The sequence below is a fragment of the Aspergillus ambiguus genome, assembly GCF_047715705.1.
Source record: "Aspergillus ambiguus strain CBS 117.58 unplaced genomic scaffold BDV59scaffold_42, whole genome shotgun sequence".
Classification (NCBI taxonomy): Eukaryota; Fungi; Ascomycota; class Eurotiomycetes; order Eurotiales; family Aspergillaceae; genus Aspergillus; species Aspergillus ambiguus.
This window is the reverse complement of record NW_027395555.1, coordinates 79217-105216: the sequence shown is the minus strand read 5'-3', so window position 1 is coordinate 105216 and position 26000 is coordinate 79217. Positions and strand designations below refer to the sequence as shown.

General features: G+C 49.3%; 13 protein-coding genes across 13 annotated transcripts; 5 read left to right on the top strand and 8 right to left on the bottom strand.

The window, feature by feature from the left end:
- Nucleotides 1–453: 453 nt before the first annotated feature.
- On the top strand, nucleotides 454–1647 carry BDV59DRAFT_118034 (type 1 glutamine amidotransferase). The gene is made up of 3 exons (XM_073686734.1): nucleotides 454–809; nucleotides 920–1146; nucleotides 1205–1647. Exons 1-3 carry the CDS (start codon nucleotides 581–583, stop codon nucleotides 1493–1495), a joined length of 747 nt encoding a protein of 248 aa, XP_073544203.1. The 5' UTR covers nucleotides 454–580; the 3' UTR covers nucleotides 1496–1647.
- BDV59DRAFT_186531 (OPI10 family protein) lies at nucleotides 1623–2632 on the bottom strand. Its single transcript, XM_073691044.1, has one exon. It carries the CDS (start codon nucleotides 2454–2456, stop codon nucleotides 1800–1802), a length of 657 nt encoding a protein of 218 aa, XP_073544202.1. The 5' UTR covers nucleotides 2457–2632; the 3' UTR covers nucleotides 1623–1799.
- Nucleotides 2633–2818: 186 nt separating this feature from the next.
- Nucleotides 2819–4152, top strand: BDV59DRAFT_210359 (thiamine pyrophosphokinase-related protein; the record flags this gene model as incomplete). The annotated part of the gene is made up of 2 exons (XM_073695582.1): nucleotides 2819–2859; nucleotides 2916–4152. The coding sequence occupies 2 exons, from the start codon at nucleotides 2819–2821 to the stop codon at nucleotides 3841–3843; spliced, it is 969 nt and encodes a 322-aa protein (XP_073544201.1). The 3' UTR covers nucleotides 3844–4152.
- BDV59DRAFT_195698 (DNA-directed RNA polymerase core subunit RPB8) lies at nucleotides 4043–4525 on the bottom strand (the record flags this gene model as incomplete). Its single annotated transcript, XM_073692616.1, has 2 exons — nucleotides 4043–4148; nucleotides 4206–4525. 2 exons carry the CDS (start codon nucleotides 4523–4525, stop codon nucleotides 4043–4045), a joined length of 426 nt encoding a protein of 141 aa, XP_073544200.1.
- A 247-nt stretch (nucleotides 4526–4772) lies between these two features.
- BDV59DRAFT_186528 (elongator complex protein 4) lies at nucleotides 4773–6480 on the top strand. Its single transcript, XM_073691043.1, has 3 exons — nucleotides 4773–5295; nucleotides 5343–6280; nucleotides 6334–6480. The coding sequence occupies exons 1-2, from the start codon at nucleotides 4827–4829 to the stop codon at nucleotides 6059–6061; spliced, it is 1188 nt and encodes a 395-aa protein (XP_073544199.1). The 5' UTR covers nucleotides 4773–4826; the 3' UTR covers nucleotides 6062–6280; nucleotides 6334–6480.
- Nucleotides 6481–6593: 113 nt separating this feature from the next.
- Nucleotides 6594–8248, top strand: BDV59DRAFT_117998 (tRNA splicing endonuclease subunit SEN34). The gene is made up of 2 exons (XM_073686733.1): nucleotides 6594–6665; nucleotides 6882–8248. The coding sequence occupies exon 2, from the start codon at nucleotides 6913–6915 to the stop codon at nucleotides 7861–7863; it is 951 nt and encodes a 316-aa protein (XP_073544198.1). The 5' UTR covers nucleotides 6594–6665; nucleotides 6882–6912; the 3' UTR covers nucleotides 7864–8248.
- A 1-nt stretch (nucleotide 8249) lies between these two features.
- BDV59DRAFT_117991 (RNase P/RNase MRP complex subunit) lies at nucleotides 8250–9441 on the bottom strand. The gene is made up of 2 exons (XM_073686732.1): nucleotides 8892–9441; nucleotides 8250–8831 (listed from the first exon to the last, which is right to left on the bottom strand). The coding sequence occupies exons 1-2, from the start codon at nucleotides 9418–9420 to the stop codon at nucleotides 8635–8637; spliced, it is 726 nt and encodes a 241-aa protein (XP_073544197.1). The 5' UTR covers nucleotides 9421–9441; the 3' UTR covers nucleotides 8250–8634.
- A 1635-nt stretch (nucleotides 9442–11076) lies between these two features.
- BDV59DRAFT_195694 (heterokaryon incompatibility protein-domain-containing protein) lies at nucleotides 11077–13656 on the bottom strand (the record flags this gene model as incomplete). The annotated part of the gene is made up of 4 exons (XM_073692615.1): nucleotides 11077–12594; nucleotides 12631–12728; nucleotides 12789–13308; nucleotides 13546–13656. The coding sequence occupies 4 exons, from the start codon at nucleotides 13654–13656 to the stop codon at nucleotides 11077–11079; spliced, it is 2247 nt and encodes a 748-aa protein (XP_073544196.1).
- A 1030-nt stretch (nucleotides 13657–14686) lies between these two features.
- BDV59DRAFT_117965 (putative C6 transcription factor) lies at nucleotides 14687–17099 on the top strand. The gene is made up of 6 exons (XM_073686730.1): nucleotides 14687–15428; nucleotides 15487–15544; nucleotides 15601–16089; nucleotides 16142–16374; nucleotides 16428–16493; nucleotides 16543–17099. The coding sequence occupies exons 1-6, from the start codon at nucleotides 14724–14726 to the stop codon at nucleotides 17032–17034; spliced, it is 2043 nt and encodes a 680-aa protein (XP_073544195.1). The 5' UTR covers nucleotides 14687–14723; the 3' UTR covers nucleotides 17035–17099.
- A 1-nt stretch (nucleotide 17100) lies between these two features.
- Nucleotides 17101–18414, bottom strand: BDV59DRAFT_117971 (isopenicillin N synthase family dioxygenase). Its single transcript, XM_073686731.1, has 4 exons — nucleotides 18337–18414; nucleotides 18094–18279; nucleotides 17652–18026; nucleotides 17101–17604 (listed from the first exon to the last, which is right to left on the bottom strand). The coding sequence occupies exons 1-4, from the start codon at nucleotides 18371–18373 to the stop codon at nucleotides 17177–17179; spliced, it is 1026 nt and encodes a 341-aa protein (XP_073544194.1). The 5' UTR covers nucleotides 18374–18414; the 3' UTR covers nucleotides 17101–17176.
- A 403-nt stretch (nucleotides 18415–18817) lies between these two features.
- BDV59DRAFT_186520 (uncharacterized protein) lies at nucleotides 18818–19229 on the bottom strand (the record flags this gene model as incomplete). The annotated part of the gene is made up of 1 exon (XM_073691042.1): nucleotides 18818–19229. Exon 1 carries the CDS (start codon nucleotides 19185–19187, stop codon nucleotides 18819–18821), a length of 369 nt encoding a protein of 122 aa, XP_073544193.1. The 5' UTR covers nucleotides 19188–19229.
- Nucleotides 19230–20609: 1380 nt separating this feature from the next.
- BDV59DRAFT_210352 (ammonium transporter) lies at nucleotides 20610–22583 on the bottom strand (the record flags this gene model as incomplete). The annotated part of the gene is made up of 5 exons (XM_073695581.1): nucleotides 22234–22583; nucleotides 21956–22170; nucleotides 21718–21898; nucleotides 21352–21672; nucleotides 20610–21302 (listed from the first exon to the last, which is right to left on the bottom strand). The coding sequence occupies exons 1-5, from the start codon at nucleotides 22240–22242 to the stop codon at nucleotides 20610–20612; spliced, it is 1419 nt and encodes a 472-aa protein (XP_073544192.1). The 5' UTR covers nucleotides 22243–22583.
- A 167-nt stretch (nucleotides 22584–22750) lies between these two features.
- Nucleotides 22751–24530, bottom strand: BDV59DRAFT_210350 (uncharacterized protein). Its single transcript, XM_073695580.1, has 2 exons — nucleotides 23980–24530; nucleotides 22751–23917 (listed from the first exon to the last, which is right to left on the bottom strand). The coding sequence occupies exons 1-2, from the start codon at nucleotides 24521–24523 to the stop codon at nucleotides 22923–22925; spliced, it is 1539 nt and encodes a 512-aa protein (XP_073544191.1). The 5' UTR covers nucleotides 24524–24530; the 3' UTR covers nucleotides 22751–22922.
- Between the last annotated feature and the right edge of the window lie 1470 nt (nucleotides 24531–26000).

The window sequence follows — 26000 nt, the reverse complement described above, 5'->3', positions numbered from 1 at the left end:
GTCCGAGGCGATCAGGATCCTTTTCGCTTGGCATCTTAACATGGCATGGATATGAATAGCATGGAGACGGGGATCCGTGATGAGTCAAAGATCAACAGTGTGATAACTATACTACGCTCAATATTCCAAAGCTAGTAACTTGTTGTCATTTGGACTGCACAGATTGCTAATCCCCTCTCGGTTGCTTGTAGGTCGACTGGCGTACCTTTAGGCAAAATATATATATGCCTTTGGCATGGAGATATTACCACGCAGATAAGGATGCTGAACTGATATGACAGAGCATTCATGATGCAATCTTCTAAGCCCTACACCATTTGAAGTTATGTTTTTGATCACATTGCAGAAGCCAGATACTGACCCCGCACGTATGGTTTCCTAATCGGAAAGGCGGTGGCGGCTGAGATGGCATCGATAAGGCGGGCCTATCGCCTTGATTCCTTCTTGTATCTCTCTGTTCCAGCAAAGACATACGATCCGGATATACTTGAAGAATTCGCCTATCGAAAAAGATTGCATACCCACTGAATCATTCTGATTTCGTTATAATACACCCCGTCTCGACATTGCCACCAACACGATGCGCCCCCCACTTCGGATCGCGGTCCTGGAATGCGACACTCCTGTCGAGAAGATTGATAAGAAGTATAACGGATATCATGGTGTATTCTCTGCTCTTCTCCGCGAAAGTGCCCAGGCTCTTGGTTTAGACCCCACTACTGGTCTAGACGTTTCCCGGTGGGATGTTGTGACCAAGCAGGAGTACCCGAGGCTGGAGGATGTGGATGCACTTCTTTTGACCGGATCAAGTGAGTAATAGTCCTAGGAGTCTTACTTGGGATGTTGTCGTATGAGAAATACGCGCAAAGATGTTGCAGGACCCATAATCCGACCGTTTTCTGACATCTGAGTCATACAGAGCACAATTCGTTCGACAACCACCCATGGATCTTGAAACTGGTCGAGTACACGAAGAAGGCAATCGATGATAATAGAGTGAAGATCCTTGGTATTTGTTTCGGACACCAGATTATTGGCCGTGCGCTCGGTGTGAAAGTCGGCCGTAGTGATGCCGGATGGGAGATTGCGGTATGCAATATGGATCTGACGGAGCAGGGAAAGAAGTTGTTCGGAAAGGATAAACTGGTGGGATTCCCTCTTGACGTTCACTGTCACACCATGTGCTAATCTCACGTGTGATCAGAGGATCCAACAAATGCATCAAGACATTGTCCACGAATACCCCTCCAACGTCATTCCCCTTGGGTCTTCCCCGCGGTGTGCGGTGCAAGGAATGTACAGACCAGCCAAGTTCATGACCGTCCAGGGACACCCGGAATTCAAAGATGAGATTGTCACCGAAGTTGTGTCTATGCGGATCCGGGCTGGTGTCTTCTCGAAGGAACAAGGCGAGGACGCCTTGGAAAGGGCAAAGTGGGAACATGACGGTGTTGCGATAGGCTCGGTTTTCTTGAAGTTTTTGCTGGAAGAGTAGAGTGTATATTCTGTTGATGGATTTGCTGTCATAGGCATGTCTTGGGTCGACTTCTATAGAATCTTGTATAGAGTAATGCACATGTACATACGACTGGCTTTTTAGATATAACCCAGAGGTTTTCCGAACCGCCCAATTCCCACTTCGGATTCCAGACCCATGACTACCCCGACGTAGGAAGATCGAACATGAAATTCTCCATAAGGGAGAGTGAAACGCCACTGCTCGCAAAGATATAACCCAAGAACAAGAAGTATACAAATATCCAGGAACTGGAACTTCCGTCCAGTTGCAGCTGAAATGCTCAACCAGAAGCCGACGGGTCTTCTCGCTCCAGAAATGTCGGATCCATATCGACCTTGCGTTCAAACTTGGTCCACCAATCCCTAAAAGCTTTCAAAGAAACGACCTCCTGACCCTTATGCCTGGGATCCGATTCGGCGAAACTAGCCAAAAAGTTGAATGCATTCCCAATCACGCGCTGGGCGAGAACCTTCGTTGTGATTTCTTTTTGTTGACGTGATTGTCGAACGAGTTCTGTAGAGGGCCCACCGGCAGAACCCTTTTCTGCTTCCAGGGCTGCCAGTTGCGGCGCAACATTCTGAGCCGGTTCAATCGAGATACCTAACGTGGCGGTTCCCGAGGCGCCTTCGTCGAGCATCACATCCTCTTCTTCGGCCTCTGTGCGTCGCGCCGGAGGTCGGACCTTCATGACTGCGGAGGGTTGCTCGTTTGCGAGGGCGCCGATGAAGCGGAATTCAGCGCCGGGAAACTGGATGTAGATGGCGGCTGCGGTGTCCTGGGGGAGGACGGTACCAGGAAGGAAAAAGACGACAATCTCAGAAAAAGATGGAGCTAGCGGGAAGTTAAATGCGAATTTCGTGGCCTGGCCATTGGGTTGTGCATCAACAGCGACGATGTCTGTTAGACATGGCCTGCCCGGAACGATGACGGAGAACATAATCGTGGGGGTTGTAGCGCGGGGATTAAGTATAGAATGTTCTTGGGACGATGTGAAGATCGGAGGTGTGGCGTGCTATGGAAGCAGGAGGAAATTAAAAGGCATCTTCAAGGGCATTGGAGCCTGGGAAGGAGCGTAGAGGAGCTATTGAAGATTTCCCCGGCCGAAATTCGACGATGGAATCTCAGAGAAAGCTGGCAGTGACGAAATCACCCTGTGCCCTTATCGATAAGGATGCCTTGTTGCCTCAGGCATCACAGAACACTAACCTGATAGAGTGACTGCATCTTCCCCCCCACAAGGATCGCAGCGGCTGTTGGCTTTGGACATATTCAGGCACAGCGAGATAGACTCACAACAAGATGGGGAAATCAAATATTGAGCTGGTGAATGAGTGTGATAAGTGCGTTTCTCCCCTCAATTCCGTTAATTCACGGCACCTAACATCCATCATTCAAGATTTCCGTACTATCAAGATGACCCGGAGTTCTATACCAAGCACCTCCAAAACTACCACGCCTTCAAAATTAGCGGATGCGACGCCGTCCTAGGGTATATTGTCAATTCAGTCGTGGACAAGATTTCCTGGCCCCCAGACTGCTGGACAGTCGACTCTACGAATCAGACCGTGACGCTGGTTACTCCTCCCAACGCGACTGCCCAGGACCGGACTCGCCTCATAGCAGACACCCTCGCAGAGGTCGTCAAGAAAGGAACATTTGAGCTGCTGAAAGGCTGGCGCAATGAGATGTACCCCATCTACGGCCCCGGAGGGGAATTCCTGTTCGAAATGGAGCGCAGCGCGACCCCGCTCTTCGGGGTGGTGTCCTACGGTGTGCACGCCACCTGCTACGTGGAGGACGAGAATGGCCTGCGCATCTGGGTCCCGAGACGGTCGAGGACAAAGCAGACGTATCCAGGCATGCTGGACAACTCGGTGGCGGGGGGTATGAGCACCACGGAACCGCCGTTTGAGTGCCTCGTCCGGGAGGCCATGGAAGAGGCGTCCCTTCCGGAAGATGTGATCAAAGCCAATGCGACATCGGTTGGGTATGTATCTTACTTCTATGTCCGGGATGCGCGCGCCGGCGGTGAAACGAATCTTCTCCAACCGGAGGTCGAATATGTTTATGACATTAAGCTGAGTGCCGAGGTTACGCCTAAGCCGAACGATACGGAAGTTGAGGCGTTCCACCTGTACACTGTGGAGGAAACCAAAGCGGCGCTTGCGAACGGGGAATTTAAGCCCAACTGTGCGGTCGTCTTGATCGATTTCTTCATCAGACATGGGATTGTGACTGCGGAAAACGAGCCCGACTATCTTGATATACTGGCCAAAATGCATCGTCGGCTGGAGTTCCCCACTGCCTCGCATGCAAAGGCGTGAGAAGTGAGAAAAACATTTACGACAGGATCTGGCAGCACAGCTTGTGGAAGCAAAATTTGATATTCTATCTGATATACCCAGCCACCAATTAAACGCCGACGCTGCAAGTGAAACACCCGACCAAGCAACTTTTAGACTTGGAAAGCAACTGGACGATGGTATCCAGAACATGTCCTGATACAACGGAATAGAACGGACTCTATTTCTTCAGAAGCAGATACACGTAGTCGATTCGGAGGGGAGCCGTCTTCTTGTAGGGGCCCTCGAGATAAAGCAAAAGGCCGCCGAAAGAAATGAACACCGCCCTGCGAAAGGTCTCCGGTTAGCGAAATTTCAATCCATGGAGAGCGGAGGGCACCTACATGTTGCCCGAGGTTGACCCCTCCTCAAAACGATAAACCTTTCCGTGACAGACGTAGTCGTAGTCGTCTGCCAAGCTCTGTTCGCCTGTGCCAACCTGTCTCCAGTCGACGCTATCCTTGCCGTCCAGAGACAAGGTCGAGGCGATGGCCAGAGAGATGGATTCTCCAACGGCGCAAGGGTAGATTTCCGTGTTCACATCGAGGGTGAAGGTTGTGTAATTGTCGGATGACGTACAAGTAAGGCGAGACACACGATCATATTTCAGCGGGTTGATCGCAGTGATCGTGAAGGTGTCTTCGAAGAGCACGGGGTCGGACATTTTCGCAGCGACGCTGAAACGCAAGCACAGTATGCAATATATTGGGGCAAATACCAGGCGCTTGCGTATGTTTCGACGGTATGATACTTCACATGCGATCGGGTGGGAGATGGTGGGAGGCCCTTCGGAGAGACGAAGGTGGATGGGTGAAAAGGACAAGAGCAGCCGAAGCTTTTCTTTTTTTGCTCGACTTTTACGTCGCCGCCGCTTTTACCACCGCCCGGGATCTGCCCCGCAGCTCCCATCGCCAAAAAATCCATTTGTTTGACGGCAACGACAGCTTCATTCAGCGACCCCCATAATGTCATTTCGCAAGAGAAATATCGGTCTATCTGCGGGCGCTGATCGCGCATCTCTTTCTCCCTCTACCCAATCCCAGCCTCCCACAAGTGCGGCAGAATCAACACCCGGAATTCGCCCCTCTCCCGACGATGGACGGCCGACTACTTCGACCGGTACTCCTTCACTCGATAACCTTCTAGCTGGACATGGAGGCCTGCCGATTGGAAAGATATTGTTGATTGAGGAGAACGGAACCACGGATTTTGCTGGCGCATTGCTACGCTACTATGCGGCCGAGGGAGTTGTGCAGAATCAAAAGATCCATGTCGTCGGCATGCCTGAACAATGGGGCAGAAGTCTACCAGGCTTAATAGGACCCGCTGAAGCTGCGGACGACAAAACCGACAAGCGGAAGGGAGAGCGCATGAAGATTGCCTGGAGATACGAGCGTCTCGGCGAGTTTGGGGCAGGAGTCGCAGGATCAAGAGGTAAGTATCTCTCTGCCGTGAGCATTGGACGGTGTTAATTAGTCCAGTTCCTGCTGCAAACACTGGAGACCAAAGTCCAAATGCTGCGGATGGTACGCAGTCTAAACAGCCGGCATTTTGCCACGCTTTCGACCTCACGAAACGTCTGACCCACCCTTCCATAACGAACATCGCCTACATTCCTCTTGTCCCCTCCAACGAGCCCTTACTCGTCTCCGTCCTGAAGCGACTCCAAACAGCTATCGCACAGAGCCCTATAGACACTGTGCACCGCGTCGTCATCCCATCACTGCTCAACCCCACATTATACCCACCCGAAGTGATTCAGCCGGAGAACCTTCTACCATTCCTCCATTCACTAAAAGCTCTGCTGAGCACGCACGGATCCCGGATCACTGCTATGATAACGATCCCCTTATCACTATTTCCTCGCTCCTCAGGGCTCATCCGGTGGGTGGAGATCCTGAGCGACGGTGTTATCGAATTGTGCCCCTTTCCCCACTCTGCCGACGCACTCGCAACTTCCGGGGCAGCGACGGCCCATGAGGAACCCCCGCAAGGCATGCTTAAGACCCATAGACTGCCAGTGTTGCATGAGCGAGGCGGTGGCAGTGACCAAAACATCGGACAAGACTGGGCGTTCACACTGAGCAGGAGGAAGTTCGAAATCAAGCCTTTCAGCCTGCCTCCCGCGGAGGGGGATAAGGAAGCACAGGATGGAGGGGCGTCGGGTGGGATGCCGAAAAAGGCCGACCTCGAGTTTTGAGGTGTCAAGTCATGCGTTGGGCGAGATGCGCATAAGAGATCCATCACTCTTCATGGTCCGATTCCGCAAGCATATTCTCCAACTCGATCTGTTCGGACATCGCGGGTCCCGAAGTCGCCATCGTTCGCAGATAGTCTCTTCCGTAGGCATCCATTCCGGATCTGAACGAAAAACGAGATCGAAGGGACGTCCCAAGGCAGGACGACAGAGCGAGCCATGCTGGACGGGTGCGTCGGTCAGCTCTAGCCAGATGTTCGGTTGGGCGGACGTACCTAAGAGCAGAAGCAACGGTGCGAAGAACACCAAGAACAGCAGGAGAAGGAAGTTCATCATGGGGATAGGGGTTGGAGGGATAGAATATAGGTATAGAATGGGTGATACCTAGAACACACCAACAAAGGAAGTTGCGATACCACAGCGCAAGTGGTCGTTCTCGCTGACCGGAGCGGGTCGTCCTGAATAGGATAAGCGCGTCGACGCTGATTTTAAAAGAGCTCCTCCCACCAAATTTTTGTTCTTCTTCACCTCCTCGACCACACTCGCTTCGGTGTTGGCTGAAGCTTTGGACGATTTCGGATTCGACCATGAATTTTTGTATCTGGTGGTAAGTCATATTATATCTTTTTCGTTGCCTTTACCTTGCCACTTCGCATGATTATATAACTACAAAATCTGTCAATCCCCTGAAGCTCATTATAATATCTCACAAAAAGAGCACCTGTGATTGAGAAACGTACTTGAAAATGACTCTTCCGCAATACTCATACATTGTTACACCAATGATCTTGCAAGACGAACGCTAACTCGTGTTGCGATGCAGAATATCTATCGTCATATCATAACCCTTCGACATGGACTTCGAACCCGCCCTTCCCATTCCGATCTCGTATATTGCGGGTAACTACTATGTCTTCTCCATTGATGCTGTCTCATATCTGAGACGTGAGCACCATATCTGTGGCGTCCTCATAGGCACATTACCGCAAATCCCCCAACAAAACATCTTCCTGGGTCTTCCCCTGGAGTTAATGCCCGAGGAAGCGCGGCTGCTGGTGGAAAAGGGTGTAGCTTGCATTGTAGACGAGGTAAAAGCCCAGAAACAGGGAATGAAAGCCCTCATGGAAGAAGACCGCAGGAAATATCTCCATGATCTAGAATCCCAAGGCCTCCAAGCTATGCGGGTGCAAACTAGCCGGAAAGAGCAGCAGAAGGAGAAAACTTTAAGGAAAATAGAGAAACAAAAGGCCGCCGGCAAGGCGAAGAGAGACGCACGGAAACAGGCATCAGATGGCCAGGCAGATAACGCGACGTCGGATCTCTTTGCAGATAATGACGGCCAAGTCGCGAGTCAAAGCCCTAGCTCAAGCCCGGCAAATCCCTCAGCATATGGCTCGACGGCAGTTAACCCAAACTCTGTGCTGGGCATTACACCTCCCACGTCCCGTCCGCCGATTCCAACCAAGCCCTCTGACGATCAATTGCTGCCGCTTCCGCAGGTGCCATCGTCGTACCCTCTGTTCGCTCACCTGCATGCCAAAGGCTACTTCCTTTCCCCAGGCCTGCGCTTTGGATGTCAATATCTTGCCTATCCCGGTGATCCTTTGCGATTCCATTCGCATTTTGTTGCTGTCTCTGCCGGTTGGGATGATGAGCTTGACCTGATGGACCTCATTTCCGGAGGACGTCTGGGTACTGGCGTCAAAAAGGGTTTCCTTATCGGCGGTTCCGAGAGGGAAGCTGAGAAACACGAGGACTACGAGAGTTGCGTACGGACTTTCAGTCTCGAGTGGGCTGGAATGTGAGCAGACAGGTGGTTTCCTCCTTATCGACCACTCTCATCTCCGGCTACAACGGCCTGCATGCTCCCTATTCCACCTGCGTCATTTGTGACTATGACAATGATACAGCTACGCCAAGGAGAGACTGCATATCAGGTGCTGTCTTGCAATCCTGCATGCCGAGGGGTATCCCATATGACTGCGCCCAGGTAAGATCCGGTCTGCCCGGCATGGACGCAGCATAGCATCGCCACAAATCAAGACAACTGAAACCTGACCATTAATATCCTGTGCGAACCCACGCCGCGAATATTTTGACTCCAGCGTGTTGCGTCTGGGTTTACTGCTTTGTTATGCAAAGATACCCCTAGTATATGAAAGGTTTTTATGCAACTAAGAAAAATTTCCAAATCCAAACCCACTCTTTCTTCTATATCCCGATGTCTAAGTCGCCATATTGCGTTATGTCCGTATTTCACGGTGTATCGAGTTCTTGTAGGTGATCTGTCTTAGCAGATTTGGGGTGTTCGCTATCGAAATAGCATCGAAGGTGCCACTATAGGACACACAAGCACTTTTACCAGTCGGATGCTAGACGATACTGGATCAACAATTGCCACTGATGCCGGGGTCTAGACCGGCAGTGTCCTAGACCGGAGTGACTCGACCTGTGGCGCTTAGTCAATGCTGATGGATGTCGTATGAAGCCATTGATGTGCCACAATTTCTGGTAAACAGAGCATTTGGCGCGTATTTTTCTGCGGCGATAGGTCATCATTCTTTGATGATTATCGATTAGAGGTAATCAACATTCCGCCACTTGAACTTCTTGTTTGCCCGATCAACCGGTCGGTTTTCAAACTGGCTGCCATGGAGCTCAAAAATGAACTCCTTTTTAGGCATTTTGCCGGAGTCTCCTTCCGAATCCTGCTTCTCGTCTGATTCAGGAAGCGGTACAGAAAATCGAAAGATGGTTTGCTCTTTAGGGATCGCTGTCCGGAACACATAAGCATCAACCCACCATTGAAGGAAGGTAACTGAAATAAACTCACTTTTTACTTCATCCTTCTCTGTAACCACCATGAAGGTAAACTTCGTATCCCTAACCACGATCCCCTTCACACCGACGCGCCCGGCACACCGACTTCGAACGACCTCGACGAGGGCCCCATGGAAATCGGCGCTCACCAATTTACTACCATGCGAGAGCGACGACACATTAATTTCCTCTGGTGATCGGCTTTTCATATCCAGTATTTCTTGCATATAGTCCAGCCACATGATGTGGAGCTCTTTAAAAATGGCATATTTGCATTCCTCCTTGGGGAGGTCATAGATACCGGAGGCGCGCTTTTCGCGCGCAGACAGCGGACGCGGTTTTTGTTTGCGCAGGAAATACTCTTTCTTGCGGAGACGATGGAGGCGGCGGCGTGTACGGTTGTCTTCTGGAGTTGGTGAGGTTGGACGTAGGTAGAGCGGTTTCTGTTTGATGCGTTCTGTGAATAGCTGGTCGGCAGTATCGGGGGAGTGGGCGCGAGAGAGAAGCTCGCGACCAATGTGTTCCTTCTTCGGTGTCGTCATTCTGCGTGTGATGAGTTAGGGGAAAAGAGAACTTGTTGAATTTGAGAGAATTGTCTAGGTTTGAGAAGAGAAGGTGTTATCGATAAGGTCACATGCCGCTTGCATTTGAGGCTAGTCCGAAACTGCACTAGAGCTGCACCGGTAGGTAGCCAGTGAGATTTATTAGGAAGAGTCTCGCAATAGCCGATAGATTACATTGCTAAATCGTTTATTAAAAGTATCGCAACGTGTCACGCATATAACTTAAGGAAAAATTTTCAGAAATAATATGAGGTATAAGATATAGGAATTGATCTAGAAATCTTTTATAGTATTAGTACTAATCATCACCATTAGCTATAAGAGAAGCTAGAACTTCTCCAGAACTAGACACTGGAAACTAAGCGAAAATATAATAAACCTATATATAGACTACGCAATAAGAAGTAATAACGGAATTGATAAATCCGAGAGAACCTAGAAAGGTACAAGAACAATCAGCCGATGATCGATTTAAAAGGGCAGCTGGCTGAGAAGTTGGTTGATGCCACAGTGATGGGCGCTCTCGAGCGGAAGGGGCTCAAGCCCCCGAAGCTGATACTGATGAAATCGACAGAGTCAGAGTGATGCCGGATCCTATGCCAAGTCGGCGCATGGAAGCGACAATGGTGTGTATCGCTTAACTGGGACGGGTGGATCGAGCAGGATACCACCAACGCAAGCAGCCGCCACCATACGCCCCTTGCGAGCTCTGTCCATAGTGGATGGGCCTTGCTGGGCATTGGTAGCGAGAATGCTCGTCGCCCTAGCACCGTGAAGGGTGAGCGATAGCTCCGGCTTTGTATATTCCCTCCGCGGCCAACTGCTGGCAAACAGTTACAGAACGATATAAGTCACAGGGCAATATATGCCCAACCCGTGATTAGATATTACATAGAAAGCATGCATTCTATGAAGCATTGTATGGACATTCTTGGCAGTAAATCACTTTTGTCACAATACAATTTACACAAGGGCGGCCCCTGATAGGGAAATCTCGAGTAGGCACTACCTACATGGTAGTAAATGAAAGGAAATAACCCGCGTCAAATTAGTTACCTTCATGGAATGCTCAGCGAAGTGACTGGCACTTGTACCAGCGGTGCTAGCCTTATCTCCGTCGACGAACTGCGCAGAAATTCACACAACCTGCCACTGATATGATGAGCCTCAGTACACTTCCAACGGTCAGCATGCCACACACTTCGCAGGAAAGACAGAGGAGTCCACCTACAGACAAGCACAGTCCGCCCATGGTGCGTTCGTTGCCCACTCATTTGGCTCCTGGTCTGCAGCAGTGGGCTCAAAACCATCCTGCGGAGGAGCGGAAAGGTACTAATTCAGAAACGCAGCTGGGACCGGAAGATAAAGCACCAGTTAGCTCTATATGCTGTAGAGTTCTCTCTTCTCTGTAGACTGTACGTCTTCTTATGAGTTGTTTTTCTGATTGTCTACTGGTATTTTCGTTAGAAACAGTAGCTAACGTGCTAGGAGATAGGAAAAGATAGAGGAACAATAGTAAGATCAACAGCTGGGGTACGAAGACCTCTTAATAGCCACTATCGCTCAAGAATAAGCGAGCAGGTCATAATATCATATCAGAGATATCCGGCTCCTCACATGGGCAATTAACCGAACCTAAACAATGCCGATAACTTGTCTGGGGGAGTCCCTAAATGCACTTGGTCTGAGTCCATCACTAATTCCAACTCGCTCCCAAGCTCCAGGCTGCCGTATCGAATGTCCCAGTAAGAGAAAGATAGCCCGTGTCTTTCTCTTCCCCACCAGAAGGCAAGCACATTCTGTAGCCCAGGATCGCTTTGGTGGTATTTCCCCGTATGGGACTCGTACAACTGTCCACTTGCTTTCCTCATCAACACTAATGTTGCATGGTTTCAGAGAAACATCGGGCTCCACACTAAAAGTGTACCTATTATTCGGTCTCTGGATGGAGTAAAAGTATTCTCGTCTCTCTCCTTGGACTCTTCCCGGCCTGAAACGCCAGTTTCTTTTGACATCACACTGTAGGCGCACCAGGAGAAGACGACCAGATACTCGAATCATACCTGAAGCTTTGTTCACACTCTGCAATTTTAGGTCGCACTCCATTGGATCATCCGAACCCGGTCCGTTGTGGCTGGGTCCGTTGTCCTCAATCAGTGGCAATGGTTCCTGTAGTGCGTACGAAACTGGACCATCCACGCTGGCCCAGCTCCACGTCGGAGCGTAGTGTCCGGGATTCATCTGACAATGATGAATCCCAGCTTGACCAAACCTTTGGATCGGCCGCCAAATCAGGCCTTCGACCAGTGAGTTGGACCATAAGCCGTAAACACTTCTACACCCTGTATTCGCTTCAATGCGTTTCATCACAGAGTCCATAGCGGGAAGCCGATCTGAGGGACGAGTAATGCCTCTGCTTGTATACTCCTTTACCAGAGTAGTCCATTTTTGGTAGGACATGTCGTCAAGCACTGCCGTCCATGAAGGGCTGATCTGCTTGCTACCAAATCCTTCCCAGCAGGAATGAAAATGGCACTCAAACTTGATTCTTCCAGGAGTGAAAAAGACTGTTCTGGAGGAGAGAAGCCGCTCCTGCCAAACCCAGGCTCTGGTAGACATGCGTCCATACTCACCGCCGGAGCTTTCTGTCCCCAACGCCGGCGACGCCCGACGGAATCTAACCAATGTAGATGGACCCCCACCAAAATCCAGGCTCATTGCCGATGACAGCCATTTGTTATCCCGTGGAAGAAGTATTCGATCCATCTCGGTATTGGCTGCGGCTGCTGCGATCGTCATAGTCGCGTTACCGTAGATATCCCCCATTTTTGAGGCCTGAACGCTAAAATCTGCGTCATCGCCTTGTATGATACACAGCCTGTCAATCCATATGTAGTCGATTCCTAAAGCGCGTGCGATTGTCACCACATCTTGGAAGAGAGGTGGTAAGTCCTCAAATTCGATGCCGGCCTTTCTTTCTGAGAGGGTTTCCGCCTGGGTCAAGTATGTGGCTGCAGTGACCTGGCCCCAGCAGTAGCTGAGAGTAATATATGACGCCCGGGTACCCCTGTCTGGTTCTAATAAGGCAATTCGGCTGGACACCTTCGCTTGGACCCATATAATACGGTCTGGCAGTAAAGGCTGCAGCCCATCCTTCCCACAGCCATGTTCTGTTATACAACGCATAACGTTTTTTCTGATGAACTCGAAGCATTCAGGATCAGCTGAGTGCGATGCAACTTCCTCTGCAACACCCACTGCCTGAATCGAATAGGCGATGATAGCGTCTAAGTGTGTCAGAACCCAGCATGAATACATATTATCCCTGAGACATCTTGATAGCTTACCCTTGACAGTCATGTTCTGGTCCGGAATCACAGGGCGGTAAACTTGAATCTCAAGGGGCGTCAAGTTTGGGTCTATGACAGTGGCAATGACCCGCCTATCTGTGCCTTCCGGTATAAGATTATTTTCGCGCATCCAGGCCTCCATTGATACAGTGGCTGTCACTCCCCAGTTCAGGCGCACAATCATGGGCAGGCCGGCCGCTAGGAGAATTTCAACAAATGTATGTTGCTTTTCCCACCCCGGAAAGATTGTTTCCAGTGCATAAGCAACGACAGTACAGTAGATACATCCACTTGCTGCGGACTCAACTAGTCGTTGAGCTGCTTGGACTGTGATCACACCGACTGGCATATCTTCGGGTATCTGGTACTCTTTTGCAGCCCATGAATAACCCGAAAGTGCATCATCGGGTACCTGATATAGATCTAGATTATAGCAGACGCTGCATAAGGCTGGCCCTGTAAGGTTGATGACTGTTCTGGGCAATGTTGCGAGGGCTGAGGAAGGCTGTGCGAGCGCCTGTTGAAACTGATCAGGCGTCAACTCAGAGGTAATACGAAATCCTGTTGTTATACGCGCTGTACCCGACTGATGGAGGCTTGTGGAGTGGAGAAAGAGATGCCTCGGAGTATCCGATTCGGGGGGTCGTCTCAAGTCGTAGCCCAAACGTAAGGGTCTGTAACTGGAAGCGCTCTGTTGGTTTGGCTTTTCATCCTTCCTCCCTTCTCTGAGCTTCCCAGCAAGGCTTTTCATTACTGTCGTCTTATAGGGGTATATCGATGCGTGCGGAGTAATAACCAGTCCTGAACCCCAGAGGAGCTCTATATGTTGTCGAGTAGCCTTGGGAAGGGTATTTGAGACAGTCATCGGAGGGTCTGTGCGCGTGTCTGGGTTGACCCGAAGGACTATAATGCCTGCTTAGTTCTCTTTCGTATTCATCGAAGCAGTCTCCAGTACGCAGCCCCATCTCCGGGGTGTCATCCGGAGTTGATTTCTTCATTCCGTACTTTAACATATATTGCCCGATCATCTGCACCGCAATTACCGGATGGCCATCGAAAGTGTATTGATTCTAAAAACTCTATTCAGATTGTCTTGGATGAATGTGCGTAGTGTTCTTTTCCTCTTTTCGAATTGATCTCTTAACGGACTCTGACCACTGATCCCTCTTTCTATGGATACAACCAGCTGTGAAGAACGGCAGCCCATGAACAGGGCAAAGATTGCTGGCATGCAGGAAGGCCAAGACATCCGTAATGGGACAGATAAGGAGCAGCCGTTCTGGGATCAACCTGGACGCTTATTTCTGATATTGGCAGTTTGGCAAACATATCTACGTGGGGACTGGCGACATCATACGGCTACGACTTCGTCTTGTGGGATGCGTACTATGAGTTCACGCCCTTTTCATTTCCCAACTGAAGCCACGTAATGCCAAACACTATCCGCTTGCGAAAGAGTCCAGCACCCTTAACGTTGGAATGTTTTTTCTAGAATAGGGAAACCTCTTTTCCTGATAGTCTGCGTCCTTTTATCCCTCGTTTTTAGCGAAAGTGACTTCCAATTACTATATAGAGAGATATCTGCTAATGATACCTCACCGTGATGGCTTACACAAACCTCTGCACGTACTGCTACCATAGTCAAAAACCCGATAGCTTTAGGTTTCTTTTTAAGTCTTAGTATATTGGCATATTTTAGCAAGCATTGCAAGGCCGCAGATTCAGCACCAATCCTAAGCAATGCGTATTGCTCCATAGTAAAATAGCGGGTGGAACTGGCGGCCTTCGTCCGCGGCCGAGAGAATACCCCGCTCTCGATAGGCCGATTATTACTCAACCAGTGGCATCACCCCACCGCACTTTGATGTGTGTAGATATTCCTCCGTTGGGAATTACTATAATATAATTTCACAGTTACTCTGGGGTGAGGCCATGTTTACGGAACGGCGACGAAAGCGCCCGCGGCCTTCTTATTCTTGCGTGGAATGCGCACGCAGGAAGCTGCGTTGCTCTAAGAATATCCCCTGCTCTGCTTGCGTAGAGCGCGGTATTTCTCAACTCTGTCGTCGGAGGGCTGACAATGCGGCGAAAGTATCACCACGCACGGACGGGGATAGAACAACAAGATCAGATTTGAGGCACAGAGAAACCTCCACCAGCGCGCCGCGGTCCGGAACCTCGTCTAATAACATTTCATCCTCACCACCGCCAGTGCAGATACATACTACTGGACAGGTACAAGGGACGGATCATATCTACCCTGAACAGCCTACAGTGGCCCAGACCCCGGTGCACTTGCCGCAGACTTCTCAACCGCGCCGGAGTATCGTGGATAATGTCACTGAAGATGCTGCAGTCATGCTTGAATTCCTGGCACTAAGCCGCAAACGCGTTCTCCAGATTGCTGAGATCGAGCAATCGCAGTCCACGCAACGTAGTAATTCAGCCCTTGAGACATTTGACCCGGTATTTACCGCGGACCAAGTTCGTGCGATGATGTCGTACCATCAAAAGTATATCTCCTGGATTCATAACGTGGTACATCTCCCTACCTTTCGCGAGGAGTGTGAGCGACACTTTACCAACCCGGCCGAGGTGCAAGGTGGTTGGCTTTCCTTATACTACGCCATGCTTGCGGTACGTCTATATCGCTATTCCATAACCTTGTTGACGATGCTGACGATGTGGTCCTCAGGTCACTTTATACCACACCGATCCTTCAATTCTGCAGGAGCTCAATATCAATTCCTCGAGTTAGTATACGTTTACAAATGGCGGGCCAAGGAGGCTAACATGGTACTTCGTAAAGCTCTGATGGCTGAGCTATGCTACCAGAAAAGCATGGATACCTTACATGACGCCGATTTTATGTTCAACCACAACCTCTCCAGCATCCAGGCGATATGCCTTCTCATTTATGTCGGACACAATGTGGGGCATTCCGACAAAATGTCAGTCCTGCTTTCCTGTGGAGTGCGTATGGCTCAGTGCCTTTGTCTTCACCGGCTCGGCCATGAAGGGAGAGTAGAGAAAGAGGGTGAGGGTGAAGCTGACGTATGTATTCAACGGCGTCTGATTGATCGTGAAGTGTCCAAGAGAGTTTGGTGGTTCCTTGTCCGACAGGACTGGCTGCAGATTCCGTTTAACAACACATACACGATCCACCCGACGCAATTTAATACGCCCATGCCCAAAAACTGTGATGAAGATTGCCCTGCAATGTTCGAGTCCAATCAAATTATCGAACATGGCCAGGAGCACTACACACAGGGAAGCTATACAACAGTACTTAATCATGGTAAGTATTATATGAAACCAAATGTATACTAAATGTCTTACTCTTTGTACAGTAGCGATTTTAATCTGGAGGACGCAAGACAAAATGTGCCAGCAAGGCCATCCCAATCAAGTCGAAGATGGCCTGCGGAAGCTGTATTCTGAGGTTATACAAGCCGATCGTGACTTGAGAGAGCTTATGGAAAGGATGCCGAGTTTCTTTCAGATGAATTCTAATCCAGTTACCGGGCTTCCAGCCCATGTTAAATATCAACGCGAGGTACTGTCGCTCGGACTTGCACATAAGGTACTGGAGCCCCCAACTGTCAAACTCCAACACTGCTCATACCTCCGGAACAGTTCTATTCAATCCATCGTCATTTCCATATTCCAAGCTTCAAAGAGCCGTGGTTTGCCTATACCAAGGTAAGGATCTCCTTGTTTTCCAGGGTATTTTTAGTGCTAAGAGAACGAGATCTCATGCTTTCCAATAATGCGTCAAAGTCTTGCAAGCATTACTTCGTTGCCGGACGAACCGTATTCTTGGATAGTGAGGAACATGTGGACCGTCAATACCCACGTGCTGACAGCTACAATATGGCTTCTTTTCGAGTTAATATTTACTAAGGATGGGGATCCATCTCTATTTGATGGAAGGGAAATCAGAGACCTGGCCTCGAGGAGTTCAAGCTTTCTCCAATCTAATAAAGGCCAAAGCCGCATCGCAAAACGCGGTGTCTCTCTCATTAATTCGCTCCTAGAGACATACGAGAGCATTGAGCGAGGAGATAGGAAGCAGTTCGATCTGAAGCATATCATGTCGCGAGTTGAGCGCCATGACGATTGCGCGGACGCAGACTCGGGGGAACTGATACCTGACTTACTTAATCGTGGGTCTGTGGTGGACTGGCTCTCTCGAGATTCTGCGACATGGGAGAATATTTTGGATGTTTTGGGAAATTTCTAGATTATTGAACTGGTGCACGGCTCTTACATTGTCCTTCCCAGAATGTAATCGACGAGGCCTCCGATACTATGGATGATTGGTAACCCTTCATCAAAAACATCATTAAGCACCCGTATAACACATTGCCCCGAAAAGAAAACACCTAGCCTGTCGATACTTCCGCTCCGGGCTCTTTGCGGAGCTCCCCGATAACTTTCGTCTCTGATGTACCATAAGTGTCCGCATAACGCCCAGTCATCCACTCTTCAACGCTAATGGGGGGATATCTCGCTCCTTCCTTCACATCTTCACAACTAGGAAGACAACGAATAACGTAGTTGGGATTTCCGGAGAAGAAAAATGGAACACTAAAGCGTTCTTTACCGCTCTTGTTAATCACACGGTGTAGGTTGGACAAGTACCGGTCATTCGTCCATCGCATCATCATGTTGCCTAGGTTGACTACATAGGCGCCAGGAACAGGAGTGACGTCAGCCCATTGAGAGGACACATTGTTCCATACTTGGAGTCCGCCGATTTCATCTTGTAAGAGAATGGTGATTGCTCCGAAGTCTGTATGTGCTCCAATGCCTGAGACGCTATTAGCAAGCTCCTCCAACCGGTGAACTGTGGCGTACCTCTCTCTATCTCGGACGCATCAGGGTCCTGTGATGGATAGTGCAGCAGACGAAGCACAGCGACCGGATGTTGACAGAAATCAGTAAAGGTATCCTCGTTCAAGTCGAGCGTTCTGGCCAAGATTTGCAAGATTCCCATTGCAAGCGAAGAGAGTGAAGCATGGTACTCTTCCATCGCTCGCTGGAATAGCTCTGGGTCACTAACCTCCTCTGGGTACTTGTTAGGCCCCTGACCGAACTTCCTTGCTACCACATATGGATCATCAAGCGGCAGATTCTTTCCTAGATAGAACCCCTCTTTCAAGTCTCCTTTCGTTCGCTTCTCGAAGTTCTGGGCCCGCAATCTCTCATACCCTCGGTTAAAACCTCCGATGTCTAATATTCTCCCAGTAAGCCCGTCGTTGTCTTCTAGCATGTACATGAAAATTGGGAAATGACTTACCCTTACTATATTTCTCTTTGATCCCTATTGGCAAATTGAAAAATTCCCTGCTTTGTTTCAGGATTGACTGCTGGAGGTCTGACGGGATAGCGTGATTGACAAGCTGGAAGAAGCCGAACTCTTCGCATGCCTGTCGTACCTCTCTGACGAGATTCTCTTTAGCAGAACACTCAGGCCCGTAGAATGCTTCATTATGTTAGTCCCACCGGGATCAAATTTATTGCGCGACCCTTAGATACTTACGGGCGAAGTCAATGATGGGAGGCTCTCTCACAGCCATGTTGGATTCAGTATGGTCGGGGTGGGAAGAAGATCGATGAGATAGAGGTAGCTTGGAGAAGATGTTGCTGAACGTGCTCCGTCCTTGGCAGAATATATACCCAATTGGAGCCACGGCCGCGGGTTAAAATGTGTAACTCCAAGAGTTTCTCATCCGTCCAACTCCGCACTTCCATCCGCGGCCGAACCACTGGTATCTACCGTGGGATATCCGAGGCCCTCAAATTTTAAGCTCACACTAGCCCTCCTTGGTGTTTTGACAGTTGAAGATATCTTATACGTACTAGTGTAGACTACCGCTCATTTTTGATATACTGAACGCCTGCAGAATACATAAAATCTTATAAATTGTTGCCTATTTTGTAGTAATGGGAAGAGCGTAATACACCAGCTGTGTTCAAGACTGTCAATTAAGGTAACCGTCTTAATATAGACTGGATTCTATCCTATGGGCAACCTCCACTGGCCTCAGTGATCTTCTCAATATTTGCAGCGACACCGTGTATATCTTCAATGATGTGCATATGACCTGTTTCCAACAAAGCAAGGTGCACAATCGCTGACCCGGCCTTGATCAGTGTATACAACTCTTTTGTAACCTCCACCGGTGCGATAATATCATGCTGGCCTCCAATGATAACAGTAGGACAAGAGATGGCAGAATAGTCGGGATCGATATGGGACGCATCGGTCAAGGCATCGCAGGTCTGAGCATACCCTTCGGCGTCGGTAGACGCGGTCACTTGCCGCAGAAGCGCACGAGCCAATGCAGGGCTTTGGGGGATGATATTTCCCTGTACACGGTCATCGACCATGGACCAGACACCGTAGGTACGCGCGATTTTGGCAATTTTAAGTGTTTGTGTCTTGCTTTCGGATGGCGATGCTCGAGTTCGACCGGCCCCAATAGTAGCCAGCGCAGTGACCCGTGTAGAGTACTTGGCTGCAAAGTGCATGCTGACAATTCCGCCTAGGCTGTGACCAACTAAAATGGCCTTAGAGATATCGAGATGATCCAACACTCCCTGCAGAATGGTCACATAGATTGGGAGGGTCAGCGGTGGGCGACCTTTACCCAAGGGGCTCATTCCCAGTCCGGGCCAGTCGAAGCGGACAACAGTGAATCGATCACAGAATAACTCAGTCAATGGTTGAAAAACGTTAGAGCTAGCACCAAGACCGTGGGTCATAACCATATATGGACCCTGGCCGTCTATCTCGACGTAGATTTTTCGGCCAAGGATGGTAATGAAAAATGACTTCCGTACAGACATTGCCAAGGCCCCAGGATAAGAGAAATAAGAGGTTTCGATTATATCCGGACAGATCTGGAGCGTTTCTTGTACCCACAGCAGGCTATAAAATGGAAATTTAAAATAGGGCACGGGATTAAATATATAATAGTCAGTTGCTCTTCCGGCCGCGGATTTTTTGGAAACCAAGATCTCGTAGCCGGCCGCGGACAGGATGGCTGACTAGCCGTTGCAACACTTTGCCCACTTTTGCGATCAATTAAGGATAAGAATGCCCCTACCCGTACTGTCGGAAAGGCGAAGCATCTGGCTTAAGACCAGAGTAAGCGTTACAAATTCCGGCTGTCAGGCTGCGACCCCAGTCGGTAGATCCCAACATTTACCAAAAATAGAAGAAGTCTGGCATAATTTCATACCCGTCGTCTTGATATTCGCCTGCGTTACTTGAGCTGGCCGCGGCTTAGTGAAAAAAGGGTAGGTAGTGTTTGGATATATACTAGGGCCTGGGTGGGCAGTCGGAATTATGTCAATATGGGCTGATGATCTCTCCGTGGCAAAATCTTGAAGCTCGTTATTCCATCAAAAGATGTTGGCTGAATGGCTTAGAGCGATGGTCAGGGGTTGTATTTCACAGTGTTCCATCTCCTGGCCTTCGCTAACTTTTTTTTTTAACAATGATCTCTTCGTGTTACAGATACACACACGTAACAATAATACTAGGCTGAAAGTATACGTTTGACAGAAGTGAAAGGGCGAGTGTTCCTGACAGAGAAGCTCCTATACGCCTGCGTACCTTTAATACTGATCCATTGATATTCAATATACGACCCACTTCTGACCACCTCTGGCCTGGAACATACTGGTAACAACGTGCATTTACTGGATTCTATTAATACGTACTAATGAAGAATTTTTGTGAAGCACCCTAAATACTTCGCGACTGAAAGCTACGGTATCGATACTATGCCTAACTGACAATGCACACTACACAACACCAGTCTTTACCGTCGTCTCCTCTTTTGATTCCGACGGCTCCTTGGATACTCCAACTAGCGTTGGTGTTGAGATACCCTCGATCAAAGACCAGTCTCCAATCTGTTCATCGAAGAAATATGCGCGATCCAGTCCCACCATTTCGGACTCGGCATCCACCCGCAAGCCCAGGTATGGGATGAACTTGAAGATGTAGAGCAGGATGCAGGAAACAGCAAATGAATATCCCGAAATGGCACAGATCTCAGCCAATTGTTTTCCCACCTGGACTCCATTGCCATCTATGCCGCCGGGGATAAGGCTGGAGCCATCCAAGGCCGAGATCGACTGACTGGCGAAGATTCCCGTCAAAAAGGAGCCAACCATGCCACCAATGCCATGAAGCTTGAAGACGTCCATTCCTTCGTCAATATGCATCCAATCATTAATATCCTGGATCGCCGCACACACAATCCCGGTTACGAACCCAATACATGCAGCGAGCCACACATGGACACAGCCAGCCGCAGGAGTGATCCCAACAAGTCCGGCAATGGCCCCTTCACATGCGCCAACGAGTGAGAATTTTCCCTTGTTGCGAAACATATCGACGAGTACCCATCCCAGGATCCCCATACATGCTGCCGTGTTTGTGTTGAAGATTGCAATCATGGCCCGCATGCTGGCATTCAGCGTTGAACCGCCCTGCATGCTGGTCAGAATGACAACACATCTTATAGCACCCATGACTTACATTAAACCCTAGCCAGCCAGTCCAGATCATAACAGTTCCCAAAAACACTAGCGTTGGATTATGGGGCTTTCGGAATGAAGGCGCACCATAGTCCTTGCGCTTTCCAAGAACTATGGCGTAGGCCAGTGATGAGCAGCCTGAGGCAATGTGAACAGGGCCGCCACCCGCAAAGTCAATGGCTGGCAAATTATACAGCCATCCTTGGCTGCTCCATGTCCAGCGGGCTAAGGGGCAGTACACGATCGTTGCCCAGAAGAAGCCAAAAATGAGAGAGGGTAGAATGCCACCTCGCTCGAAAGCGCCACCGATGACCAACATCACCTAATGAAGTCAGATATTGCCGGTGTAAATAATCGAGTTACCTACTGTGCACGCGCAGAAGAGAAGCTGGAACAGACAGAATACCAGCTCAGGAAGTACCGCAGAACCAGGAGAGGGTGCCACCAGAACGTCCATGAGACCGAATACTTTCAATGTGCCTATGAATGGCCCGCCGTCTCTCGAGTATGTGAGTGAGTATCCCCAAAACAACCATTGGAACGTAGTTCTGATGCATTGTTAGCTGCCCTTCGCCGGTAAATGACCAACTGCGTTAGCCACCTACATCGCAAGGACCATAAACGCTTGAAACAGGAATGTCATGGCTGATTTTCTCCGTGACAAACCACTATATAAGAATCCAATCCCCGGTAGGATAAAGAAAACAATGAAAGTACAGAGGAGGATGTAAACATAGTGGTATTCAACTCCGGTATACTGCAGGTTCACATCGACTTCTGTGGGATTTCCTCCCTGTGGCATCGAAGCATTGTATACAGGCTGATAACCACGCACACTTGTTAGTTGGAGGATTTGCAATCAATCCCTTAACAGAAAACATACCTCTGCCATGTTAAAGCGTCCTTGTTTTGGTTGCAGGTCTCGGGTACAGTTGCGACTTAGCTGCACCTTTCTCGTTTAGCTGAATCAGTGGAACCGCCGGTGAAGAATGGGTCGGAAAATCTGAACATTCTGGACGCCATCGTCATTTATCACTTTTTCACTCATCGATTAGCATGTTTCTTGGCCTGACCCATTTGGAGACGGGTCCCAAACGGGATCATGGAGCCCAGTAGTAAATGAAGCGCACAGGTCGCTATCTAGTGAGCCAAGAGAACTTAGGAGATATATGTAGCGATAGTCCACGCTCGCGAGCCATCGCTCTTCCTTCTCATTATCGGGATAAGCATGAGCATTTCGCGAAGGTGAGCGATCAGCCGGAGATCACGAAGGATGCTGATAAGATAGTGTAGAATGTGGGCCACGATTGGCTCTATGCAGCTCCCCGGATCTAGCAACCCTCAGGAGTTTAGACTGTTCATTACTTCTGGGATTCTATTGGCGAGAGATAACATTCCCCTTTGCTTTGAATTTCTGCCCTATGGCTCCTATGGCTTGGTTCCGCATCGTATACCTATCATCCTTATCAAGCTGCTCAGGCAGAGCAACATCATCAAATGCCTTTCGGTTCCATAATAGTTTTACGACCTTCTTGTAGGAGTCACAAATATAGGGAAACATTTTCAGCCTTATCATGCGTGTGCTAACCCCTGCGGAAAGTCAAAAACCAGGCTTGGGTCAGCAGCCCTCTTCAACTCTCGCAGTCGCCCAAGCCCATCTCCATAATATTCACGACCAAAGTCCTCCAAATACGGATCGATATAATTTTGGTAAGAGTGCCACTCGCTCTTTGGCCTGGACTGCCTGATAGCATTGGTGATATTAGTGGTCTTATCAACCGCGTCATTGCGGGCAACTAAGTCTTCAAAACCTGGAAAATAGGCCGAATAGTTCTGAACAAGGAACAAACTTTTCCGATGTATATATGACATATTACCACTTGGAGCTGGTAAATTTGTTTTTGAACCAGGGCCAAGTAAATCGAACGACACGTCAGGTTCTGAACCCTTGACTGTTCTTGCGGCGCGAAGCCCGTCGAAGATCAGGGTTATTTGGGCTTCGCTGTAGTTTGGAGATCCATTGTCAACGACCGACTGTGCATAGTATGGAAGAGTATCGTCCAAGGTATTGAGGGGCCCCATAAGGTCGGTAAGCGCCGAAATCCAGTTGCTGAATTGTTTCACTGTAGACTCTGATTGAACTGGCTTGATCCCTTTGGCCGTAAGCTTCCGGAGGATTTTGTTAATAGCGGTTTCATATGCGGTTTTCTTGCCCAAATATTGACCTTGGAGAATGCAAGCACTGTCGTTTTCATTATCCCTGCCCATTAGCAGTACTTCAACTCCTAAATCTAACGGAATGGCATTGGGATTGTCGGCAGGCAATTGACCCAGCTCCTGCACCACAAGGAGAACCTGAGCACAGTCCGATTCAGGTCCGAAATAGAGCTCATAATTCACAATGGCGCTAGGAGCCTTTTCCAGCGCGAAAGTAAATGCAGTTACGATGCCAAAATTATTAGACCCAGCACCACGAACTGCCCACCACAGCTCGCCATCGGTACCCTGAGAGCTAGGGCCAAGCCGCTTAATACTGCCGTTAATATCAACGATCTCCAGCTCCACAACTAATTGCTTCTATCAGAGTCTATGCCCTGAATTTGTTGAAAGATCAATTGCAGGAACTTACTCCGGTCCACGAGCCATCCCCATTTCCTAGAAGGAAACCCCCATCCACCACCTAAAGCATGTCCTGCAACACCAACAGTGGGACAGGTGCCATGAGGTAGAGCATATCCTTTCTTTCCAATTGCAGTTGCCAGGGGGCCCAGCGTTTGTCCAAACTGAACCGTTGCCTCCATTTTCTCATCATCGATAGAGATATTTTTCATATGACTCGGATCTAAAAGAACATGCCCAGAGAAGCTGTACGCAGCATAGCTATGCCCTCCTCCTCGAGGACTAAGTTTTATATTACCCTTCTCATCAGCAACACACTTCACAGATCTTGATACCTGTTCTGTCGAAAGGGGTAGGACAACAACTTCCGGATGAGCCTCATAGTTGGAATTCTGCGGTTGGGTGAGTCTCCTGTAGTCAGGTTGACCGGCGTACAGCAAATTAGCCCCAGTCTTTTCCAAGCAGGTGCGAAGGGAGGATGGAAGTGTTGAAGCTGAAATGCCGAGGAGATGGACGGCCACAAGTGCCAACATCAAAATGAGTTTGGCTCCCATGTTCTGCTTTCCTCATATGCAGTGAGAGAAGCTCCTTTTTCAGCACCATTATATACATTCCCAATATGCCACCTAATTGTACCCCGCATCTTTCAGTAAGCTGACGGCTAAATTTAGTGTTGGCGTTCATGGCATGTTCTATGCTGCTTGGCACGCATAATAAATTCGCAAAGAGGTTCCTGATTGGGGGCAAAACGAGACAGACAATCATACATAATTTTCCCATATACCAAAAAAGCAACCTATGGAGTTACTAACTCGTCAAGCCAAACATGCGCCGTATCTGAACTGACTGACCGAGCCAATAGCGGCGTGACATCTGTAAGTAGGGCAAAAGAAAACCGCAAAAGACATACAAACAGCTTAAGTATGAGCATTTCACTCAGTCCATCCTACCGACGAGCTAACAGGCGACACATGTGTCAATGTCACCCTCTCCCTAGGCTTCCTTACCGAAGCAGAATTCATTGAATGGGACCCTGCCGTCGGTGCCGACTGCTCCGGAATCGAAGCCTATTGCACGGCGTGGTTCTGGGCTGTGAATGGAGATAGCTGCGAACTGATTGTCGAAGAATTCGGTACATTTTCCAAATCAGATTTCCTCAAATGGAACCCGGCCGTCCTCTTAGATTGCTCTGGTTTAGTCACAGGAGACTGATACTGTGTGGCTGTTCCAGGAACACGAACAACCCGTACGGCGTCAGTAAGCGCCCTGCTAACGCAGCCTAGCCCGTCTGGCACTATTGCCACCTGTACAGACTACTGGCTGGTGGCAGAGTATGTCGTGTTATTTCTTGTCTCAAACCATATGCTAATATGCTGCAACAACGATAGCTGGACGACAATTGCCTCGGCAAACGGTATATATCTCAAGCGAGTTTGATCGAGTGGAACCCGTCACTGGGATCGCCCTGTACCAGCTTAGTCTCCCCTCCAACACATGCATTTGCGTGGGGATACCCAGTGATGATACCACTACAACGACGACATCTAGCTCTACGATTTCTTCCCCACTGGCAATCACCTCTGGGTCATTATCGTCCACTCCCGCTAAACCTGCTACACATATGACAACTGGCAGGGCGACCCCTTCCCTATACCAGTAAGCAGTCAAGTCCCAGGCCAAGTAATACCCTGCTCCATCCTGCTAATCCTCCTCAGACCGGCATGGCAGCAGACTGCAAACGATTTTATTACGTCGAAGCAGGTGATGACTGCTTCAAGATTGCCCAAGACTCCAGCATTGCACTTGCAGACTTTTACAAGTGGATTTAGGCCCTAAGCGGCGACTGCAGTGGTCTCCAGATGAGCGTGTTTATATGCGTGCGGGCATCTGAATACCCCAAGACCATTACTAAGGACGCATTAGTTCCTGTGACTCCCAGTCCGACTCAGTTATGCTTTCCGCGCACACATTTTTCTTCGCTTGCGACAGCAAAGAGCCGCTGATAGTCGGAAATAGACGGGCATGGTATCA

Excerpts from the sequence above, each read along its gene's own strand:
- BDV59DRAFT_118034 (XM_073686734.1), top strand. The coding sequence starts at position 581 with ATGCGCCCCCCACTTCGGATCGCGGTCCTGGAATGCGACACTCCTGTC. Across the intron at positions 810-919 it reads ACTTCTTTTGACCGGATCAA|AGCACAATTCGTTCGACAAC; the intron begins GTGAGTAATAGT and ends TGAGTCATACAG. Across the intron at positions 1,147-1,204 it reads TGTTCGGAAAGGATAAACTG|AGGATCCAACAAATGCATCA; the intron begins GTGGGATTCCCT and ends ACGTGTGATCAG.
- BDV59DRAFT_186531 (XM_073691044.1), bottom strand. The coding sequence starts at position 2,456 with ATGTTCTCCGTCATCGTTCCGGGCAGGCCATGTCTAACAGACATCGTC.
- BDV59DRAFT_186528 (XM_073691043.1), top strand. The coding sequence starts at position 4,827 with ATGTCATTTCGCAAGAGAAATATCGGTCTATCTGCGGGCGCTGATCGC. Across the intron at positions 5,296-5,342 it reads AGGAGTCGCAGGATCAAGAG|TTCCTGCTGCAAACACTGGA; the intron begins GTAAGTATCTCT and ends TAATTAGTCCAG.
- BDV59DRAFT_117998 (XM_073686733.1), top strand. The coding sequence starts at position 6,913 with ATGGACTTCGAACCCGCCCTTCCCATTCCGATCTCGTATATTGCGGGT.
- BDV59DRAFT_117991 (XM_073686732.1), bottom strand. The coding sequence starts at position 9,420 with ATGACGACACCGAAGAAGGAACACATTGGTCGCGAGCTTCTCTCTCGC. Across the intron at positions 8,832-8,891 it reads AGAGAAGGATGAAGTAAAAA|CGATCCCTAAAGAGCAAACC; the intron begins GTGAGTTTATTT and ends TGTTCCGGACAG.
- BDV59DRAFT_117965 (XM_073686730.1), top strand. The coding sequence starts at position 14,724 with ATGTTTACGGAACGGCGACGAAAGCGCCCGCGGCCTTCTTATTCTTGC. Across the intron at positions 16,090-16,141 it reads TACAACAGTACTTAATCATG|TAGCGATTTTAATCTGGAGG; the intron begins GTAAGTATTATA and ends CTCTTTGTACAG. Across the intron at positions 16,494-16,542 it reads CGTGGTTTGCCTATACCAAG|ATCTCATGCTTTCCAATAAT; the intron begins GTAAGGATCTCC and ends TAAGAGAACGAG.
- BDV59DRAFT_117971 (XM_073686731.1), bottom strand. The coding sequence starts at position 18,373 with ATGGCTGTGAGAGAGCCTCCCATCATTGACTTCGCCC. Across the intron at positions 18,280-18,336 it reads TCCCATCATTGACTTCGCCC|CATTCTACGGGCCTGAGTGT; the intron begins GTAAGTATCTAA and ends AACATAATGAAG. Across the intron at positions 18,027-18,093 it reads CAAAGAGAAATATAGTAAGG|ACATCGGAGGTTTTAACCGA; the intron begins GTAAGTCATTTC and ends GGAGAATATTAG.
- BDV59DRAFT_210350 (XM_073695580.1), bottom strand. The coding sequence starts at position 24,523 with ATGGGAGCCAAACTCATTTTGATGTTGGCACTTGTGGCCGTCCATCTC. Across the intron at positions 23,918-23,979 it reads GGGATGGCTCGTGGACCGGA|TTGTGGAGCTGGAGATCGTT; the intron begins GTAAGTTCCTGC and ends AGAAGCAATTAG.